Below are 22,699 nucleotides of genomic sequence, written 5' to 3'. Positions count from 1 at the left end.
AGGAATAGTATGTCGAATTTGTAATGCTAAATGTATATAATTTTCTCACAGGATATAGAATGAAACAACACCGGTTGTATCCATTGTGTATGAATGCTTCAGCTCTAAAGCAGTCTTTAATTGTTTGTCCTAAACATAGCAATATATGCTTTTGAAATGTAACATGTCTTTAAAAAATAATAGTATACCGTTTATATTGTGTATCACCTTTAGCTTAAAAATACATAGATGTGTTTTTTTAATCTATAAAATAAATAGACAGACACTTTATCAATCCCAAATTGGGAAATTATTTAACAGCAGCAGTGTGTTCAGGTATTAAAATATTTAAAGTTGGAATAAAGTATGAACTACACATCACAAGTATAATGCACTGCAATCCATAAGATAAGTCCGATATGTTCATGAAAACCCCCCAGGAGACACCGACACTAACGTGGCCGAGTGGACTCCGGAGTTTGCTGCATGAGTTGCACTGTATGATCTGTGGTGTAGTGGGCTGTCACTCAAACGCTGAGTAGCCAATGGGGACACACCCCTGAAAGTCCCGCCCACCTGGGATGTTTGTGTCAAAATCTCAAACAAAAAATTGAGGGAGCGCAAACGAGAGAGCTGCAGCGAGAGCAAAAGTCTGATCATTGAGAAAGAAGAAACAAGAACTGCAAACAAAAATCTATGTTAAAACAAAGAAAAAATACTTATAGTTTACATGATTACACAAATGATTTGTTTGCAATTTATAGTTTTATTTTTGAAATTAATTTTATTTTGCTTGACTTAGTTTTTTTTCTCTTTTAAACTCATAGTTTTGCTTTATTCTGAAAAAGTGTTGCTTTATCTTTATGATACAAAACTAATCCCATAATTGTGCTGATGTAGATTGTCGACATTTATCTAATTGTATCTCCTAGGCCTATACTTTTTGTAAAATAAATCCATGAAAATACAAGTCTGTACACATCTGACTAAAGTCAAAGCCAGGTCATCCGAATTATGACTTTTGTCCACACCTTTGTTTGAAAGAGTCTTACTTTAATAACAATATAAATTATATCAACTGGTCATACGAATGTCCAGATTATAAACAAAACATCAAAAACCTAAAAAAAATTACACAGAATATAATTTCAAACTTTAAAAACACCACAATATCAACAATTTACAATGAATTAAACCGTCAAACAAATATATCCTTTAATTTAAATGAAATTATAAATTACAGTGCATCTCTCGACCTGGTTTAGCGGCTCAATAGAGCCTGCATATGGGTAACATTAGTGTGCCAGTCTGCTGTTAATGTGCAAGAGAGATGAAGATTAGATGATGTTGTGGAGAGTGACGGCCAGGGCGATGAGAGTCAGAGAGGAGGAGCAGACAGACGCAGAAGATCCAGACTCCATGAAGGCCTCTGTGTGTTTGAGCATCCACTTCTTCTCCTCATGAAGTCCCTGATTGTCCAGCTCAGCGCCCAACAGCTTCCTGATTGTCTCGTAGTAATTATTCAGCCACTGAAGCTGAAGCAAGAGAAAACACTCAATGAAAGTCAGAAAACAAGACTAGAGATGTAAACTGTATGTATGTGAGAAAACAAGCAAACAGTTAATAACACAACCACTTTTGTCCTGTTCTGTGATTTTGTCCCCTCATCAAAAATACTAAATAAAATATCATTACTTTGCCAACAATGGTAGAAAAAGCAAATATAGTTGACTTGAGATAAAATGGAAATACTCTAGTTAACTACAAGTATTTCAACAGTGTATCCAAGTATAGTGTTGGAGTAAATGAATTTAGTAATTGGTTGATGTGAACTATTACAAAAAGATTACATTTTTGAAAATAAGCCCAAAACCAACTTTCTTTGTATTAAAAAACATTTTGTAACTGCAAATACAATAATAATGCTTCAGAAACCATGTCTTATGTTTACACCTTAAATGGAAAGATAAACATAGAAGTTAATTTCACACGTGGTTTTGTTTTCTTACAGAATCTCTGAGCTGTGGAGAAGCTTTGAACTGAAGTGTAAAGGGGGGATTTTAAGAGGAAACCTGCACTCAGAGAGCAGGAAATCGAAAGCCTCGGTTGATGTCACACTCTGATGTATTTACAAATTAAAACAGGAAACTGTTCATATCTCTGGGGAAGTCCACTTACATTATTGCTTCTAACTGGGCATTATTTTACAGTAAGTTGGGTACGCATTTTTTAGTACCTCCTTTTTTTAAAGAAATAATGTTGAACTCCATTAATTTCTCAATATCCAGTTCATACAGATAGTTTAATTTCCATCGATCCAACGTAATGTCTTACCTGTTCTGAGCTGAGAAGTGAGGTGTCAATCAGCTTTCTGTCGTATGGGACCAGTGACACCGTCTCAAAGGTCAGGTAGTTATGACCATACTTAGGGAAGAAATGGATATTCACATAGAGAATACCTTGACATTAAAAAAGGGAATCCTTTAAATAACTGTTGATTATCAACAAAGCTCTGTTGTGTGTCTACCTTTGTTTTTGCTGGTTTGATCACAACAACATCTTCAATCCGGATCCCGAAGTCATTCTCCTTATAATATCCAGGTTCTGAAAGCAAATCCTTTGAATTTGTCTGCATTTCCTATAGATTAATCACTATGTTGTGTTATATGTAATGGATATATATGTATTTAAAAACAAGTAATATTAACTCACCAATAGACGTGAACATGCCGATTCTAAAGGGAATGTTGTTACTCTGAAAGCCAACCGGCCCTGAAAAAATATCACAACAATACATTATTAAAAAAAACAGAAACCTAGGTAAAAACAAATCTTAAGAAAAACCTTTGTGGACATTATTGTTGCATATGTTCCTGCAGTTAGTGAGCATTACCTGAATTGAGATTTAATTGTGTCTATTTAAATGTTGTATAGTGTTGTCGTTTTGTTTTGTACTTTCTTTTTCAGGAATATATGTCCAATAGATATTTTTTAAATGACTAATGTATTTTTTGATTTATTTTTTCAGGCAGTAGTGTTGTATTTTATCTTGATAATGTATAACATTTTACATTTTTTTCATTACTTAGTTAGGGTTTTAAATGCAATGTCCATTTCTGTATTTGCTTTAACCTTTAAGAATTGGCAATTTTCAGAAAAAGCTCACACATACAGAAATCTGCAACAATGCCTGTTGAATCGATCATTTGATTGATCAGCAATAAAAAATAAATGTATCATTAAAGTAATTTTCTCTAGTGTGATAGAATGCTGCTTCTCTTGGTTTTATATTACTGTAACCACTGTCAAAATTATTTGAACTGTCGATCAGACAAATCACTGTACTCAATAAATCAAAAACGGAAAACAAGTGAAAAAAAAAAAGGAAAGCATACACTCATGAACTCCAAAGAAGTTTCCAACACCGTGGCCTGTGCCATGCCCGTAGTTCAGGCCCACCTCCCACAATGCACGGCGACCGAGCATCTCCATGTTTACACCTGATGGTAAACAAAAGCCACACACAGAGTTCAATGACCTTGCAGGAAAATGTTTACAAAATGTTGATCAAACTGTGAAGAAATGGGGCTCTCTAGTGGTGACACTAGAATTTAAGGTTTCATTTTTTTTTATTCCCACCTCGTGTCCCTGAGGGAAAGATGGTTCGAGATATCTCAATGTTTCCCATGAGCACTCGAGTGAAGGCCTCCTGCAGAGCGAGACATATGATTGATGAGAGGAAAATGGGATTTTAAAGGAATCATTTGGATGATATATATATTTGTGAATAAACATTACTGCAAAGGCTTTTACGGCCAAATGTTACATCAAAAAGTGTTGGCTAGTAAAAAAATCCTAAATAAAAAACTAAATCTTTTTTTTTTCAGTATGATATCCAACGTGTTACCTTCTGCATGGCTGTGGGGGTTCCCCAGTGAACGGTCCGCGTGATGTCAGTGGTCCCGTCTCTGAGAGTAACGACAGACATGATGACTCATTTGAAATGCACAAGCTGTGATGTGAAACTGGAGAGTGTGTGGGCACAGAGTGTTTTTACTCACAGGTACTGGCCGCCGGAGTCCACCAGGTACATCTCATCAACTGTCAGCCTCCTGCTGGTTTCTTCTGAAGGGCTGCAGGAAATAACAGAAAAACAGGAAATGAAAGCAGCACTGCAGGTGGTAGTTGTGGTAAACCTCAAGGATCTGTGTTTGTAAAGTTTAACATTACTGCAGAGCATTTTATGATGGATGTAGATCAACTTGAAGAGGGGGGATGACACTCATTGTGATTATCATTAAAGGAAAGTAACACTTACTCAGGTAATATACCTAAGTACAAATGTGATGCACTTGCACTTTACTTGAATATTTACATTGGCTACTTTGTAGGCAAGGCAAGGCAAGGCAAGGCAAGGCAAGGCAAGGCAAGGCAAGGCAAGGCAAGGCAAGGCAAGGCAAGGCAAGGCAAGGCAAGGCAAGGCAAGGCAAGGCAAGGCAAGGCAAGGCAAGGCAAGGCAAGGCAAGGCAAGGCAAGGCAAGGCAAGGCAAGGCAAGGCAAGGCAAGGCAAGGCAAGGCAAGGCAAGGCAAGGCAAGGCAAGGCAAGGCAAGGCAAGGCAAGGCAAGGCAAGGCAAGTTTATTTATATAGCACTTTTCAACACAAGGCAATTCAAAGTGCTTTACAAAAAATGAAAGAGATTAAGAAAATGGCATTTAAAATCAGTGTACTCCACTACATTTATTATACTGGTTACTTTTTACAATACTTCTATATAATATTTCCTATTAATAATACAAATATATGTACAAATAATTACCACTATACTTTAAGTTCATTTGACTCATTATTCTGTACTTTTACAAGTAACATTTAGGATTTTTATCTGTGATTGAGTATTTTAAGTGTGATATTTTTTACTTTGAATTAAGTAAAGGATTTGATACATTTCTCTTATAATGGCAATCAAATTATTAAACTCCCAGGCCACCAAAATGCTCCCTCTCATGAATGTATAGCACCTCTAAATTAAAACCTATATTGTATGTTCTGAAAAAACGTATTTTCAGTAATGAATGCTGCAAGCTAAAGGCAAACTAGAGATAATATAATATATTTCTTTGATATCAATGAAAAAGAAGAAGTCAGTAAGCAGAAATGATTACATCTTACCTGTAATGGGCAAGTGCAGCATTGGGTCCGCTTGCAGAGATAGTCTCAAAGCTCGGGCCTCTGCTGTCTTTCTGTTTGCTGTGAAAATATATTATTATTAGTTGTATTTTAAAATTATTGAACATGACTGAGATTGGATTGTCACTATATCTCTCTTCTTCGTCCCTTTATACTATGTTTTCCAGGCTCCACAAAACTGATATTCTGACTGAAATACAGCTTTCTTCCATCTCGTGTGCACTCACGAGCGACATTTATTGACGTATGCTGCAGCAGTCAGCTCGGTCTCCTTCCCCTCCGGCACCGCCTTCTCCAGCCACATCAGCAGCTGGACGACTGCGACTGCATCCCTCACCTGCACAACGACCAGCAGAGGCTCAACATCCTACAATACCATAACAGCTCAACACACACGGACTGAGTCACACGACATGTTGCAAAGTTGTTCAGACACCTATGGACAAGCTAATAAATGTTTCAGGGCCTGTGTTCGCTGAAGTGTTCAATCTCTTGATGAAAACGATTCATAAAAGTCCCAACAGTCTGACAATGAAGTCACACACATAGGAGCACAGATATGAGCTATATTTGTGCTCATGTGTGCATGTACATGTGTGTGGTTGTGTATAAACAGGATGTGTGAAGGTGACTCACGTGAGCATCTCTCAAGATACGCTGCTCAGTTTCATCTTTCACAGCTTTCGTCGTCAACACAGGAGAGTAGGTGCTTGTCATCAGCTTCTCCTTCATGATGAAAAAAACATCATCATTAATACAAGGAAATATATTTCTTAGTATTATTCATATTGGAGAAACCCGGACCTCTCGTTAAAAACAGGGTGGAGCTTTTTTACCTTTGTAGAAAGTCCCAGTTTTAATTATTTTTGTGTAAGTTGACTTAAGAACCCTGCATAGATTTTTGCTATTACTGTATGAGGGAACAAGTTTATTCTGTTACTGTAAAGCCTTTTTGTCACATGTGGAAATGCCTCTCTGGAATAAATAATGGTTCCTTTTTGAGTAAAATAGAGCACAAAGCAAGGTACATTTTAGGGAGCTTTGTTTTTTTTCACAATGAGTGGCCGCTTTCACATTAAAAACAGTCATTACATCAATTTCTTGAATAATATATATACAAAGCTGTAAATATGTACAACTCATTATAAATATACCGGGCAGCAGCAAACGAGTGCTCGCAGACTAAGGCAATACAAAAGATAATGAAACTGTATGTACACAGAGTATATCTTAAGATCATACAGTAATATACCACTAAGAGAGAAGGAAAGTATGCAGTACAGTAAATATAATAAAATGTCTGCCCACCTCTGGTGTAATGATCTCATAAAGTGCGTAGTTTGTGTACTCTGTGCCGATCCACACTTTAACCCCAGGCTGATCCACGTACGTCTGCAGGTGCTCTCGGACAGAGTCGTAGCTTTTCAGTTGCACACAGAGGGGCCCGCTACATGAGGCGGCGTTCAGGTACACCTTCAGTTCCTCTGTTACTCTCTCTGTGTGGAGAAAGAGCCTGGAAGAAGTGCATGGACGAAGGGAGAGTGGTTCATAAAAAGATAGGTTATTGTTTGAATGATGGTATCATTTATTGATAATCTAATATTTGCACTTAACCTGAAAAAATATATAATAAAACCCATTGACTTGACAAATCACGTAATAAAACGTCCTGACTGATAATGTAACATCATGTTTGGAAATGTAAACTCTAGGCTTTTTGTCATTTTAAATGTACAACAGATGGCAAAAGATGAGTTTTTTTTTGTTGGAGATGCATTGAACTAAAATCATTATCAATGGAAAATGAAACACATTTGATTGGTCGTAGTTCAATGTTCGTTCATTAGAAAAGGGTAGATAATAGATTAGACATCGTCAATATAAATTCCCAATAATGTAATATGGTATTATTACATCATCAGTGAAAATATTATAATAATATTAGTCATGATATTTTATAACATCATTGTGCTTTATTACATTTTAAATCAGTGCAAATGTCATTACATTTAAAATAGCTACACTATTTGGTGCTACAGTCCTCAAATCCTCTTAAATGTCATGGGAGTCATAAAGACATAAGAAAGACAATTTGAAATGAATGCTACAGTTTCACACATTTAATCCCAGAATAATTAATTTACCAGATCTCATCCATTGTAAGCAGTGTGTAGGAGTAGAAGAAGGGATTGTATGGGATGTCGTTGCCGCGCAGATTGAACAGCCCTAGAAATCAAAACAGACACACCACCGCCGACTGTGAGCAGCAGCTTGTGCATTCATTTAAATCATCGACTACTTCCACCTGAGCCGAGGCACGCCGTTTATATCAAGTGTTTCTGTCTCACAGACGTGACTTCTTCTGTGTCCCTGTCATTGAAAACAGACTCGCTAATTCTGAAATCAGAAGTCAGGAGAGGTCTGACGCTCAGCAGTACTCCTCATGATTTATAAGATGTTTCTGAAAAACTCCCTGTTCTTCAACAAATATCTGTAGTCTATTCTCTATATTTCTGTCATTAAGTTTTTAAGTTTTTTACCAGATTCTCAGTATAATATGCAGCTCCTCGGGCTCCAATTTAATCTAAAAGCTGTTTTTGCATTTGAGCTTTGTGTCCCCTGCCATTTTATTTTGGTGTAAACTGTGTTTTTCAGATCTGTCCTGAGGCTTTAGTAAAAAGAAGCAGCTATAAAGGACCCTGCAGCCGCTTGGTGGACTAAAAATAAATAAGACATTTGGGATTACTTTTCAGCCATTTCTGAAAATGTTATGCACTGTAAAAAGGTATCCTGTTTTATTGTTATATATCCTAATATTGTATCTCCCAACTATTACATAGTTACATAATATAGGATTCATTACTGGTTATAATTTATGTTATTTAACATTTTTGCTTCTCCTTTGTGTTGTGCATTCTCTTAGGGGATTGTCATACACATCGTTTTTTAAATAATCACACATGTTGTTGTTTTTGCAATGATTTTAAATGTGAGATGTAGCTCTGCAGTTGTAAATACATTTAAAAACTATTCATATAATTGTCTTGAGCGGAGATCAAATGATGTTTCTTTGGTGGTGATGAACAATACTGCATGTTTACCCAGGGGCTATACAAACTGCACATGTTGCTATTCTAAGCAAACATCCTAATCATATTTATACCAGCACTAAAGATCTGCAAAATAGATTATTTGATGTCCCCATGGTTTCCCCTGAGCTTTGTAAAACTGTGTTCTCTTAGTATGCCCGAGGTCATGGAGGTACTGTTCTTAGAAAACCTTTAAAGGTCTCATGCAAATTGACCAGAAGGAAATATGTTGCTGTTTTGAAAATCCTTGATGTGGAGTGTGTGATGAAGCTGGTATCGTGTTCCAACAAGTGAAAATTGTTTTTTACGTGAAGCTGTTCTTTCTGCCGTCTTGACAAGGATTCCCCTAGAAGAAGATATTTCTAATTAATGGGAATTTTGAAGGCTTAAGAACGAATAAATAAATAATGCAAAATTCTCATGTTTTTGTGTTTTTCAGTGAATAATGCTGGTGTGGTTTAGTATTCGTTTTTCCAAATCAGCAACATGATTTATTAAGAGCTTCATGGAGGAAGTTAAGAGTTACTCACAGGCTGTTTCATCCAGTGCGGACAGCAGAAGAGCTGTCGGCTCGTATGGATTTTCTCTTATCTGATTCCGTATGTGCTCCACTTTCATCTCCCAGGACCTTTCTGAAAACACACATTCAACATGACAGTTAACACTTGATGCCATTTTGTGACAGATATTGAGTTTTATTAGGTATCTTCACCATGATCTTAATCAGTAGGGAGAGACATCATTTGAATCCAGCTTGCTGCTTCATTGCAAAGCATTTTATATAAATGTATTGATTCAGTCCTCAGCATCGAATTCAAATGAAAAGATTTGCTGAATTTAATGAGTTTGATGAGTGTGGTGATATTGAAGAAACAAATGGTAAAGTTGGGAGCTCAAATTCAAAACAATTAACTGAGAGACGCTACATTGCTTCTAACAGAACAAGTAGACAACACATTTCACATTACAAATTAGACCCATTGTTCATACAAAAAATCCGTGCAACTCTTAACTTCACCATGTTTATATAATTCGTTTTTTATTTTTATTTAAATTGAACAACAGTTATGAAACTCAACTTCTCCTAGAGTTTTCCTAAAGTTGTGAATAGTAGTTTTATCTATAAAAGAGACTTCTGCTAAGTGCAAACACACATTATTGAATTTCCATTAACTTTGTCCTTTTCTCTTCATGTCGTGTGCAAAATTCTCATCACTTGAGGGACTCTACCCACAATGCCAAGTACCGTGTGAGTGCATGCTTTCATACCCAGACTCACCTAAAACTCAACACACCATAACACACACACACACACACACACACACACACACACACACACAACCACACACAACACACACACACACACCACACACACACACACACACACACACACACACACACACACACCACACACACACACACACACACACACACACACACACACAGAGACCATTAGGTTTATGATACACTCTCCATTTGTCTGTTCTCCCACCATAAAGACTAATACGGATAACGGGCTTCCAGACAACTTCCTGCTCCGAGGCTTTTCTATTCTCTCAAAGTTGGTATTTGATCTTTAAGGCAGCCATAAAATCATGAAGAGACTCTTTATGGCTATGTTTGTGGAGCCGCTTATTGCATTTCAGTCCAGTTTGCAGGTATTTATCAGCACATAGATAAGGGGCACCTCACAGGCAGACTGCCGGGTGTGTGTGTGGTGTGTGTGTGTGTGTGTGTGTGTGTGTGTGTGTGTGTGTGTGTGTGTGTGTGTGTGTGTGTGTGTGTGTGTGTGTGTGTGTGTGTGTGTGTGTGTGTGTGTGTGGTGTGTGTGTGTGTGTGTTGTGTGTGTGTGTGTGTGTGTATAGCACTAGACTAGACCTACTTATGACTCTGTCGGGCAGGCGGGTGAGGTTGCCAGGTGGGATGGGTGGCCTGTCTGTCCACACTTGGTCGACCAGGTTAACGGGGACAGACATGAGGCTGCGATTGGTCGACTCCAGGAACACACTGTAGTCCCCCTGCGTTTCTAATGGAGGAAATTGCAGATGATTACACAAACTGAGCCGAATCAATGATGAGTAAACAGTCCGCGTGGCGTCTGGAGGCTCCATCGATCATTTTCCATCTACTCTGGCGAGCACTTTATCGATGTTAATCTGGACTGACAGGAGGACGGAGACTCACTGAGGGAGAAGAGGAAGGGATCAAAGCCGATGTAGCCGCCCGGTGGGACCTCGGAGATCAGCCACTCTGCCACGCTGCGGACAGACACTGGGGAACATCACACATGACACAAGTTCAAGATGACTCAACAGGATGTGACAGAATAAATGCAGTTTATTCATCTGTGCTCAAAAATGTTTGGGTTTGCCAATTAGATCAGCAGAGAATTTATTTGTTATAACATGTGAAAACTAATATACTTTATTGACTCTATCAATCTAATTATTTTATTATTTTCTTTCAGATAACATTTATACTATGTTATTAAGGGTTGTTCACAATATTTTTAAAATAATATTATTTATACTCTATATATGCTTTGTTAGTTATAGTAAGATACTCTCAACTCCCTACATTTGTATTTTAAATGTAATTTATTTGTCAAAAAAGAGACAAAACGCACAATAAACAAAGTCAAGTACAAATTCTTAACATTATGATTATTATTTTCAAAACGTCTGTAGATCACATCATAATATCGTTAATGAAAAATATTTTGGCTACGATAATTGCGTAGTATAGGAATAAAGAATTCTACCACATATATTAATGTAAATAAATGTGGTAAATGCTAAAGATGTAGCCAATATATCCAATACAATCCAAATAATTATGAATTTCCACAAAGAAATATATTTTATGTTCTCACTTGCAGTGTTTCTATTTGCAGCGTGTTTCTCTACACAGCGTATATGTTTTATTGAGCTCTTTTTGCCACTGTGCAAACCCTTGACTACAATAGGTGCCTGTAAAAGTCCTAAAATACAAAGTTGCCCCACTGTATCCAAATGTGTGAACATCAGCACAATTGTTCAGTATTAAATAAATGTGCAAGACAAACCATGCTGGGACTGTTCCTTTGTTGAGCTATTTCTATCTTATAAATCCTTTGATAATGCGTGCAGCTTTTGTCAGGAGTTATTTTGAGACAATATCATCAAAACCACCGTTGGATGTGTGTCATAACAAGTAGTCACAATACGATTGCCCACCATCAATTTCCAGATCCCAGTTGCAGTCCATCTGTCTCTCAGCTTGCACCCAGTAGCGGCTGTCTGTCCACAGAGTTGCTTTTGTCTGAGTGACCACAGCAGTGCCTGCAGAGAGGCAAAACAGCAGCTGCGTTATCCAGAGGAATATTGACAGTGAACTCAAAACAACTCGTGATGCCCGATTTGATTTAGAACAATGTTTGATGTGCTAGCTAATGTTGAAAAATGCAGGCATGTGAAGAGACACAGGAAGGAGAAACCCTGAGGAGATGTGTGGTAGAAACACAGTATAATCAGGGCTTATATTATCATTCCACTGCTGTACCCAAACATGGGATACATGCACTTAAGTAGTGACAGCTGAGTAGATCCCAAAATCTAATGTTGGTCTTATTCTTAATGGACACCCAGAAAAAGTGATTTTTCTTTGAGCAGTCTGGCATATCTTTGGCCTGGCGTAAAGAACACTTTACTGAAATATCATCCGTCTTCCTATGTTTTAATGCGTGCAACAGCTGAGTGCACAAATATGTACAATCATGAAATCGTTCTGCATTATTGCGTGCAAATACATCTTCTCATTTAATGGTGAAGATCGGAGAGTTCAGACGAATGAAAAGATGCAGCGAGCGATACAATTAAAAGAAAAATGGCTCAATGGTGAGGATGTGGGATGAAAGTAGAGGAGCTGCGTGACCGCGGCACTCAGACATGGGGAGTTGAGTCATGGGGAAGAGGAGGAGGAGGAGGAGGAGGAGGAGGGAGGAGGAGGGGAGGAGGAGGAGGAGGAGGAGGAGGAGGAGGAGGAGGAGGAGGAGGGGGGAGGAGGAGGAGGAGGAGGGGGAGGAGGAGGAGGGGAGGAGGAGGGGGGGAGGAAGAGGAAGATAAGGACAAGGAGAAAAAAAGGAAAGAAGAGGCAGAAAGGGATTTGTACCTGCGGAGCCTGTTAAAGCCGGTCATGAAGGCCATCCTGGCATCACGTGGTGCACTATACTCACTCTGACAGAGAAACAGAGGTTAGCATCTCACCACCCACACACACACATTTTAAATCCCAAAGGAGTTAATTATGACGGACAGCAGATTGTACCAGGTGAGAGTCAGTGCCAGGAATAATGTAGGCAGAGATATTCTGGAGAAAGCATTTGCACTCGTAATTCCTGAAGCCGAAGAGTGGTATAACTGCTGTGCTGGGGAGGGTACGGTACTGGCCAACACACACACACACACACACACACACACACACACACACACACACCACACACCACACACACACACCACACACACACACACACACACACACACACACACACACACACACACCACACACACACACACACCACACACAACCACACAGTCAAAACAACAAAGAGAGAGAAAGACAGAGTGTGAAAAGCAATTAAAGCCTGCAGAACTGCTGATTAATCAGTTCCTGTATCTCCCATTGTAATCATTAACTGTCCTGCATGCAGTAATCATTATCTGTAACTTTATAAAACTTGTGCAACATGTCCCATGGAAAATGATGTTCTCTGAAGTCAATTGTATAATGTAATATCTGTATTCTAATGTTTCTTTCAATCAAAGAGCCTCTATTCACTCACAGGAGGCGAGGCGGAGCAGTTCCTCTCAGTCCGCTCGTACGCAGCAAGCAACAGCAGTGGTTCCTGGAATGCAAAGCGCACAATGAAATGTCTTGGAAAATTAAACTAAATAGTGAGCCCTGAAAGCACATGATCATGAGGGATGTTTTTCGGAATCAATGGAATTTATAACCTCAGAATTTATAAGCCTAAAAATACCCCTGATCAGTCAAAGTAGCTTGCAAAAGATAACAATATCATCACAATAACCACACTAATAAGAGTTATGCACTAGATAAAGGGAGTGGAGTTCAATTCAAGTGGGGAGTTCCCCCCTCGGTCCTTGTTCACAGTTGATTTGATAAAATATATCATATCTCATCATAGGAATCCTGATGAGAAAACTAACATGCACAGAAAAAGCAAGGAAGGCAATGTTTTATTCCCCCATTACGAGCTCAATTGAAAATCAAAAACTGCATATTGATCCCTTTTTACACATCTCACCACTTCACAGCTTGCTGTCATCGTCATTGATAAATAGAAATATTGATCATCACAGCTAAACATCAGAGACTTCTTCACACACACACACAACACACACACACCACACACACACACACACCACACACACACACACAACACACCACACACACACACACACCACCACACACACACACACCACACACACACACACACACACACACACACCACACACCACACACACACACACACACTCACACCAGTGAGGACAGAGCAGAAACTTTTTACCTGTTAGTGCAGCCAGACAGAGAGCCAGCAGCAGCCCGCCACAAGAAGTCATCTCGTCGCTGAGAGCAGATCCACAGACAGAGTGATCGCCAAAGCAGGTGCTCCGACGTGTATGCAGCTATGTGAGAAAGTGTGTGTGGGTGTCTCTGGTGGGAAGTGTATGACTGCCCTCTCTCTTCTTCTCTCCTCCTCCTCCTCCTCCTCTCCGCCACTATCTCCTCTCCCTGCGGCCCTCAGCTAGTAATAATGTGCAGCGGCTTTGGGGGTGGATCTTGGAGTTCAGTCACATTTATTTGCTTCCTGACTTTAAAAAATACGAGTCAAAACTACAATGACCCCCCACCTGTTTATTGCTCAACGTTTTTCATTTTGTGTCATGATGCAACTCAGCAGCTGGGAGAGTCACGGTCATCTTGCATGTGGTTTTTGATCAAATAAAAACACACTTGTGCTGTTATCTTAATTATTTGCACCAATAAGAAGTGAGAGATGGCAACAATGGCTGTTTTATATGCAATGCACAATAGAACTGGAGAGTCCTGTACATGTGCAGATGAACGCCTATATTTTTTCACATTTGCATATAAATGCATGCGCAGTGTCTACAGATCCACATATTATAGACGAGGCCTTGTAATCCTGCAGGTATTTCCATATAATTTTATTTCAATCCTTCCATTCATGCCAAATTGTTATTCTGCCACTTAGCTAAAAGGAGAGGCGGACGGCTGAGGAAAGGAGGGGGTATTCATTTTTATAGGCTAATATCTTCTTTTTTATTTTACCTGGAATTAGTTTGACGTCGTTTTATGCTAGCGCGGTTTAAACAGATCGTTTGACATTAACGTGGTATTCACTTTCGAGATTAAGAGTCATATCTGAAGGTCCGATGTGCACTTCATGTCTGTCTATTATACGTGAATGTATAGCAAGCTTAGCATAAAGATTATAAACAGGGGGAAACCAGCTTGCTGTGCTCTGTCTTAAAGGTAGGGCATAGATATGTCTCATAATTATTTGTGTGAACATAAAAATAATTTGTGTGTAAATATGTGATTTGTAAATGTAAAACAAACATCCACAAATGCATTTAAAATATTGCAAACTCACAAATACATTTGCAAGTGTAAAACGGATCTGCAAATACGCTAAATATGTTCACAAATTTAAAAAAAGATCTGTTGAATATCTCTTTAACATTTTGTAACCATTTTGTATTTGTGGACCAAATGCGCTTGCGGATCTCAATAATCTCTGTTCGCGGATCGTCTTTTTACACACACGGAATTTTGAGACATATTTCCGCCTGTCTCGCTAAAATCTACTGTGTCACTCGGTTATTTTTCGGAAACCACGTGAGGCCTGCTGTTGACGACATTTCCGCATAATTTCAAAGTAAGAGCATGATGGTTTGTTTAATGCTCTGTTTTTTGTATTATAATGAACAGCGGAACGTTAGATGCATTCTTCATCACCATCACCATCATCATCATGTTATAGTGATACAGTAGTTTGTGTTATTGGTTCAATATAGCAATATCGAGCACTTTCGTTGATGTTGAAGTGCAGGCTATACGCCACTTCGGGTCCCGGGGGAGCAGCTGGCAGCGAAACAGCCCAGATAAAACTCTTTCTTCATTGTTTGTTGTGTATTCAGTCAAGCGGGTCGAAGTTACAAAGCACTTCACATCTTATTAATCGGCCTAATTGTACCTTACCAGTGCAGTAATAAAGTAATCTGTAGAAAAGCACCGTATTTAGGTCAGGGTTATGGTGATAAAGAATGCATCTAACGTTCCGCTGTTCATTATAATACAAAAAACAGAGCATTAAACAAACCATCATGCTCTTACTTTGAAATCATGCAGAAATGTCGTCAACAGCGGGCCATCACGTGGTTTCCGAAAATAACCGAGTGACACGAGTAGATTTTAGCCGAGACCGGCAGAAAATATGTCTCAAAATTCCGTGTGTGTAAAAAGACGATCCGCGAACAGAGATTTGAGATCCGTGAACAGAGATTTGAGATCCGCAAGCGCATTTTTTGGTCCACAAATACAAAATGGATTCACAAATGCCTGATCGAAAGGTGTAAATGTTAAAGAGATATTCACAGATCTTTTTTTAATTTGTGAACATATTTAGCGTATTTGCAGATCCGTTTTACACTTGCAAATGTATTTGTGAGTTTGCAAATCTTTTAAATGCATTTGTGGATGTTGTTTTACATTTACAAATCACATATTTACACACAAATTATTTTTATGTTCACACAAATAATTATGAGACATATCTATGCCCATATAAAGGTAACAACAACTTTCACCTCTAAAACTACTTAACACATGATATCCAGTTTGTTTATTCTGTACAAAAGTCAGTGTAAAGTTAACCATACTAAATAACAGAGTGGTTACGTTTGGGACTCTTCCTGAAGTTTTTTTTATCACTTTAAAGTTGTGGTGAAAAACTGTGTTACCGTAGAGGCAGGCTAGCCGTTTCCCCTTGTTTCCAGTCTCTATGCTAAGCTAAGCAGATGTTGACTGTAGCTTCATATTTAGCATACTTAAAGTGTTATCAGACTTCTCCGTTAATTTACATTAATTACATTTTCCCTCTGGGAATAAGAAAGAATGTCTGAATCTTAATCTTATTTCTGTAATGTATATGAATCTAACTAAACTTGTTCTATATTTGCTTTAATAAGTGTTGGTGTTTAATGCGCTGCCTTTTGTAAAGCACTATTTAAATTGTTTTTTGGACGTTTTCGACAAAAATGTGCCGATATTATGATTCATAATCATTATTGTATAAAGAGATATGACTCTGGGCACTGAAGCTGGGCCAATTAGTCAGTGCTCGGAAATGATAAACCCCCTCAGCAGTGTGTTATTGCTGGTTTATTAATCCAGAAGCAGGCACCCAGTACAGCTTGTGTTTTACCGACATTACAACTACTGTACCTGATGTGAATATTTTATCATAAGCCAACACCTCTACAATGCTCTTGGATCCCCTGCCTTTGATCATAAATTCAAAACCTGGCATACCTTCAGACTTCAGCGCTGTGGTGCTGGAATAAGACATGAGAAATATGAGATCACAGAGCTGTGCCTTTCAAACGTCCCTCTTCTTTCATTAGGTGCAGATTGAAATGTATCCTAAGGAGTTATAAAGGGGTCTATGAAAGCTAAAATAAATGGTGGACTGTGTTGAATTTAAAATGGCTCCTTTCTTCCACATGCCCAGTTAATCTTCTCAATGAAAACGAGAAGAGCACATAGGGTACAGTGTTTTATGAATAATTAGCTTATTTGTAATGTCTACCAGATATTATTTGAAACACACAGTACCATTAACTTGTTACTTTAAAATAGTTTCAAACTATTTTATATTTTTATAGCAATATAATGCTGTACAGTATATATAATATTTCATCCTAATTTCTGTGTATCATTTTAAAATGCATACATCTGCCATTAATCGATGTTGTCATGATCTGTCTTTATGGTGTTTTGTCTTGTCTCAATTCCTTTCTCAAGTCCCCTCCTCTCAGTCACTTCCCTAGTCCCTTCTCCAGTCCCCCCTTTAGTCCCCTCTCTAGTCCCTCCTCTGGTCCCTTCCCGAGGCCCCTTCTCTAGTCCCTTCTCTAGTCCCTCTATAGTCCCACCTCTAGTCCCACCTCGAGTTCCCTCTCGAGTCCCCTCTCCAGTTCCCTCAGGTCTCCTCTCGAGTCCCATCTCGAGTCCCCTTTCGAGATCCCTCTCAAGTCACCTCTCAAGTCCCCTCTCGAGTCACCTCTCGAGTGCCGTCTCTAGTCTCTTCTCAAGTCCCTCCTCTAGTCACTTTTCTAGTCCCCTCTCTGGTCCCTTCCCGAGTCCCTCCTCTAGTCCCATCTCTAGTCCCTACTCAAGTCCCTCCTCTAGTCAATTCCCTACTCCCATCTCTAGTCCCTCCTCTAGTCACTTCTCGAGTTCCCTCTCCAGTCCCCTCTCGAGTCCCCTCTCCAGTTCCCTCTTGAGTCCCCTCTCCAGTTCCCTCACGAGTTCCCTCCTCTAGTCCCTCCTCTAGTCCCTGCTCTAGTCCCTCTTTAGTCCCTCCTATAGTCCCAATCTCTAGTCCCTTCCTCAAGTCCCCTCTCTAGTTCCCCTCTCGAGTCCCCTCTCGAGTTCCCTTCTCTAGTTCCTCCTCTAGTCCCTCCTCTAGTCTCTCCTCTAGTCCCCTCTGGAGTCCCCTCTCTAGTTCCCCTCTCGAGTCTACTCTCGAGTCCCCTCTCGAGTTCCCCCTTGGTTCCCCTCTCGAGTCTCCTCTCGAGTCTCCTCTCGAGTCCTCCTCTCGAGTCCCCTCTCGAGTCACGTCTCAAGTCCCTACCCAATGTCCTGGTCCGTTGGAGGTTCCGCTGGGGGTCCTGCCAAACTCCATGTCCCTGTCCCGTTGGAGGCCCCGTCGACTACTCCTCTGCCGGGGGTCCTACCAATCGTATGTCTGTCCCGTTGGAGGTCCCGCCGTCTACTCTCCTGCCGGGGGTCCTGCCAGCTCCTTGTCCTGTCTCGTTGGAGGTCCCGCCGACTACTCTCCTGCCGGGGGTCCTGCCAAACCCTTTGTCCTGTCTCGTTGGAGGTCCCGCCGTCTACTCTCCTGCCGGGGGTCCTGCCAATCCTATGTCCTATGCCGTTGGAGGCCCCGCCGGACTACTCTCCTGCCGGGGGTCCTGCCAAACCTGTGTCCTGTCCCGTTGGAGGCCCCGCTGACTACTCTCCTGCCGGGGGGTCCTTGCCAACCCCTTTGTCCTGTCTCGTTGGAGGCCCCGCCGACTACTCTCCTGCCGGGGGGTCCTGCCAACCCTATGTCCTGTCCCGTTGGAGGTCCCGCCGTCTACTCTCCTGCCGGGGGTCCTGCCAACCCTTTGTCCTGTCTTGTTGGAGGTCCCGCGGTCTACTCTTCCTGCCGGGGGTCCTGCCAATCCTATGTCCTGTGCCGTCGGAGGCCCCGCCGACTACTCTCCTGCCGGGGGTCCTGCCAACCTTGTGTCCTGTGCCGTTGGAGGCCCCGCCGACTACTCTCTGCCGGGGGTCCTGCCAACCCTGTGTCCTGTCCCGTTGGAGGCCCGCCGACTACTCTCCTGCCGGGGGTCCTGCCAACCCTTTGTCCTGTCTCGTTGGAGGTCCCGCCACTCTACTCTCCTGCCGGGGGTCCTGCCAATCCTTGTCCTGTGCGTTGGAGGCCCGCCGACTACTCTCCTGTCGGGGGTCCTGCCAACCCTGTGTCCTGTCCGTTGGAGGCCCCGCCGACTACTCTCCTGCCGGGGGTCCTGCCAACCCTTGTCCTGTCCTCGTTGGAGGCCCCGCCGACTACTCTCCTGCCGGGGGTCCTGCCAACCCTTGTCCTGTCTCGTTGGAGGCCCGCCGACTACTCTCCTGCCGGGGGTCCTGCCAACCCTTGTCCTGTCGTTGGAGGTCCCGCGTCTACTCTCCTGCCGGGGGTCCTGCCAATCCTATGTCCTGTGCCGTGGAGGCCCCGCCGTCTACTCTCCTGCAGGGGGGTCCTGCCAACCTTGTGTCCTGTGCCGTTGGAGGGCCCCGCCGACTACTCTCCTGCCGGGGGTCCTGCCACCCCTGTGTCCTGTCCCGTTGGAGGCCCCGCTGACTACTCTCCTGCTGGGGGTCCTGCCAACCCTTTGTCCTGTCTCGTTGGAGGTCCCGCCGTCTACTCTCCTGCCGGGGGTCCTGCCAACCCTTTGTCCTGTCTCGTTGGAGGTCCCGCCATCTACTCTCCTGCCGGGGGTCCTGCCAACCTATGTCCTGTGCCGTTGGAGGCCCCGCCGACTACTCTCCTGTCGGGGGTCCTGCCCAACCCTGTGTCCTGTCCCGTTGGAGGCCCCGCCGACTACTCTCCTGCCGGGGGTCCTGCCAACCCTTTGTCCTGTCTCGTTGGAGGCCCCGCCGACTACTCTCCTGCCGGGGGTCCTGCCAACCCTATGTCCTGTCCCGTTGGAGGTCCCGCCGTCTACTCTCCTGCCGGGGGTCCTGCCAACCCTTTGTCCTGTCTCGTTGGAGGTCCCGCGGTCTACTCTCCTGCCGGGGGTCCTGCCAATCCTATGTCCTGTGCCGTCGGAGGCCCCGCCGACTACTCTCCTGCCGGGGGTCCTGCCAACCTTGTGTCCTGTGCCGTTGGAGGCCCCGCCGACTACTCTCCTGCCGGGGGTCCTGCCACCCCTTTGTCCTGTCCCGTTGGAGGCCCCGCTGACTACTCTCCTGCCGGGGGTCCTGCCAACCCTTTGTCCTGTCTCGTTGGAGGTCCCGCCGTCTACTCTCCTGCCGGGGGTCCCTGCCAATCCTATGTCCTGTGCCGTTGGAGGCCCCGCCGACTACTCTCCTGTCGGGGGTCCTGCCAACCCTGTGTCCTGTCCCGTTGGAGGCCCCGCCGACTACTCTCCTGCCGGGGGTCCTGCCAACCCTTTGTCCTGTCTCGTTGGAGGTCCCGCCGTCTACTCTCCTGCCGGGGGTCCTGCCAATCCTATGTCCTGTGCCGTTGGAGGCCCCGCCGACTACTCTCCTGCCGGGGGTCCTGCCAACCCTGTGTCCTGTGCCGTTGGAGGCCCGGCCGACTACTCTTCTATCGGGGGTCCTGCCAACCCCATGTCCTGTTTCGTTGGAGGCCTCGACATCACATGTCTCACTGGGGGTCCTGCCTACTCCTGGTCCTCTTCCGTGGGGGATCCTGCCGAAGTCTGTCCCACCGGCTCCGGTTCCTGTCCGGCTGACACCGGGTCCTGCCCGGCCTCCGGAGCTGTCCCGTCAGCGCTTTCCTGCCCGGCCTCCGGAGCTGTCTGGTCTTCGCCCTCGAGCCCGGCCCCCTGAGAGCCGCGGTCTTCGCCCTCGATCCCGGCCCTCTGTGAGCCGCGGTCTTCGCCCGCGATCCCGGCCCCGACTCTTCCTGCCGCTGCCCTCGGGCCCAGCCCCCTGACTCTTCCTGCCGCTGCCCTCGTCCTCATGCTCGGCCGCCCGAGTCCCCCCACCTTAGACTCTGCCTTGCCCCCGGGCCGTCCGCCCGAATCCCCCTTTTTGAACTCTGCCTTGCCCCCGGAACGTCCGCCCGAGATCCCTTCCTGGTCCTCTGCTGTGCCCCTGGGCGGTCAGCTCAGTCCCGTCCTCCTGACCCCTTCCACCCACCCTGGTGGCCTAGTGATACGTCTTGTGTAATGACTTGGTCTGCGGTGAGTGTTCTGTTCTGTCTCTGATTATTGTCTAGCCTTGAAATAAAGGAGTTATTTTTGTCACTTAATCTGCATTTGGGTCCTGCTTCCTACACACACCGTAACAGATGTATTTCAACAGTCACCCAAAAACCTTTGGTACTGCTCACAACATTATTTCTAGATTTAAAGTGACTGTGCTGGACATTTTATTATCACATTCATAAATAGGCCACGGATACACTGTGTGCAAACTGTCTGATGTGTGGGAAAAGCACATTTGATATCTGTTAATTTCTTTTATCTAAATTATAAATGGCTTAATATAGCAACATTTAGAACTAAAAAAGTCTGAATATGTCCTATTAAGACAACATCCTTACTCTAGCCTGGTAAATAATTAGAAGTAAAAGCCATAGACTTTATTGTTTAGGTCATTATGGGGATAGAAATGAACACAATACTAGTTTCACAAGGGCAATTAAAATGTATAATAGAAAGACATTTGATGACAGTATGTTGGAATTCTGGGTAACACTTTATATTAAGGTACACAAATTAACCATCAACTAGTTGTTAATTAACATGCATATTAGCAGTATATTGGCTCTTTATTAGTCATTATAAAACACTTATTAATGCCTTATTCTACATGACCATATTCTACAAGTAATAAGCCATTAGTTGAGAGTTTTTCCGCATTAACCCTCTAATTAGTGCTTATTTGTTGCAAGTAAGGAACTTATTGTACATGAGTTTTGGTCTTAATATGCGCTGCCCAATATGGGCCTAATAAGGCAGTAGTACCACAAGAATAGTAATTCTCCCATAATAACACTTAACAAATATGATCTATTCTTATGGAACAAGATATGAAACTACAAGTGTTAATTAAGTCTAAACAACTCAAAATTAGCTATTTATATCTAAGAACATGTTCCCTATTTTAAAGTGAAGTCTTGTTCATAACCAATAAGCTAGTAGTTTGACTCTAATTAGTTATTTCTATCTAAAAATATGTTCCCTATTCTAAAGTGAAGTCTTGTTCATAACCAATAAGCTATTAGTTTGACTCTAATTGACCTGAACAGGTTCCCTATTCTAAAGTTGCCTCCTCTTCACACTTTGTAAATACATTATAGCACACTGCAATTAACCTCAACAGTACATGAACAAAGTAGGCACACGTTGAAATATCTGTTATATTATTGAACCACTGAAGAGAGGTTCAGACACATACATGTACCAAAACATGTCAAGTTTCTCCAAGGCTGAGAACACATAAGCAGCCTGTACTTTTTAATAAAAACTGATTTTTAACAGAGTTTATGTATTTGTGATCATATTGTGTGACCTGCATACCTGCTTGGATGTTCTTACACAATAGGTGTACTGTTCTCTCTCTGTGTTGTCTCAGTGTGAACATAGATTAAAAAACCAGCCAAACTCTTTTGAGAGCCAGGGAATGAGCAGCCATGCTCCTTTATTGACTTATTTGCAGTCCACTGACATTCAAACGGAGTGAAACTATAAAAAAAGAAGTTACAAGGCACTTAATGATCTCATACATGCAAGTGTAACATACACAGATGAACACATTAGGACCGCTTAGTGTAAACAAGGTAAATATAGCTAATGCTAGCTGTACAATAAGCATGTATACAGGCTAGTATGGCTA

The 22,699-nt window shown here is 42.2% G+C and overlaps 1 protein-coding gene across 2 annotated transcripts; it reads right to left on the bottom strand.

Annotated features, from left to right (window-relative positions):
• Positions 1-885: 885 nt before the first annotated feature.
• On the bottom strand, positions 886-13,997 carry xpnpep2 (X-prolyl aminopeptidase (aminopeptidase P) 2, membrane-bound). Of its 2 annotated transcripts, XM_034211812.1 has the most exons (21): positions 13,826-13,997; positions 13,077-13,134; positions 12,563-12,679; positions 12,416-12,471; positions 11,473-11,585; positions 10,442-10,528; positions 10,140-10,283; positions 8,788-8,889; positions 7,313-7,394; positions 6,477-6,681; positions 5,805-5,894; positions 5,396-5,505; positions 5,151-5,228; positions 4,041-4,112; positions 3,887-3,947; positions 3,619-3,688; positions 3,375-3,479; positions 2,692-2,751; positions 2,507-2,583; positions 2,314-2,403; positions 886-1,514 (listed from the first exon to the last, which is right to left on the bottom strand). In XM_034211812.1, the coding sequence occupies exons 1-21, from the start codon at positions 13,876-13,878 to the stop codon at positions 1,317-1,319; spliced, it is 2,028 nt and encodes a 675-aa protein (XP_034067703.1). In that variant the 5' UTR covers positions 13,879-13,997; the 3' UTR covers positions 886-1,316. The 2 variants fall into 2 exon arrangements, with proteins under 2 accessions (XP_034067703.1, XP_034067701.1); XM_034211810.1 differs by lacking the exons at positions 13,077-13,134; positions 13,826-13,997 and having other exon boundaries at positions 946-1,514; positions 11,473-11,577; positions 12,407-12,471; positions 12,563-12,671.
• Positions 13,998-22,699: the final 8,702 nt, after the last annotated feature.

Source organism: Gymnodraco acuticeps, unplaced genomic scaffold, assembly GCF_902827175.1.
Source record: "Gymnodraco acuticeps unplaced genomic scaffold, fGymAcu1.1, whole genome shotgun sequence".
Taxonomy (NCBI): domain Eukaryota; kingdom Metazoa; phylum Chordata; class Actinopteri; order Perciformes; family Bathydraconidae; genus Gymnodraco; species Gymnodraco acuticeps.
This window is presented reverse-complemented; position numbering and strand designations above follow the sequence as displayed.

What these genes read in the sequence shown, in the direction of transcription:
- xpnpep2 (XM_034211812.1), bottom strand. Translation starts at nt 13,878, where the DNA reads ATGACTTCTTGTGGCGGGCTGCTGCTGGCTCTCTGTCTGGCTGCACTA. An exon ending in TTCATGACCGGCTTTAACAG is followed by an intron (nt 11,586 to 12,415) that starts GCTCCGCAGGTA and finishes GCTGTTTTGCCT; the next exon opens with CTCTGCAGGCACTGCTGTGG. An exon ending in CGCACTGGATGAAACAGCCT is followed by an intron (nt 7,395 to 8,787) that starts GTGAGTAACTCT and finishes TTTGATTTCTAG; the next exon opens with GGCTGTTCAATCTGCGCGGC.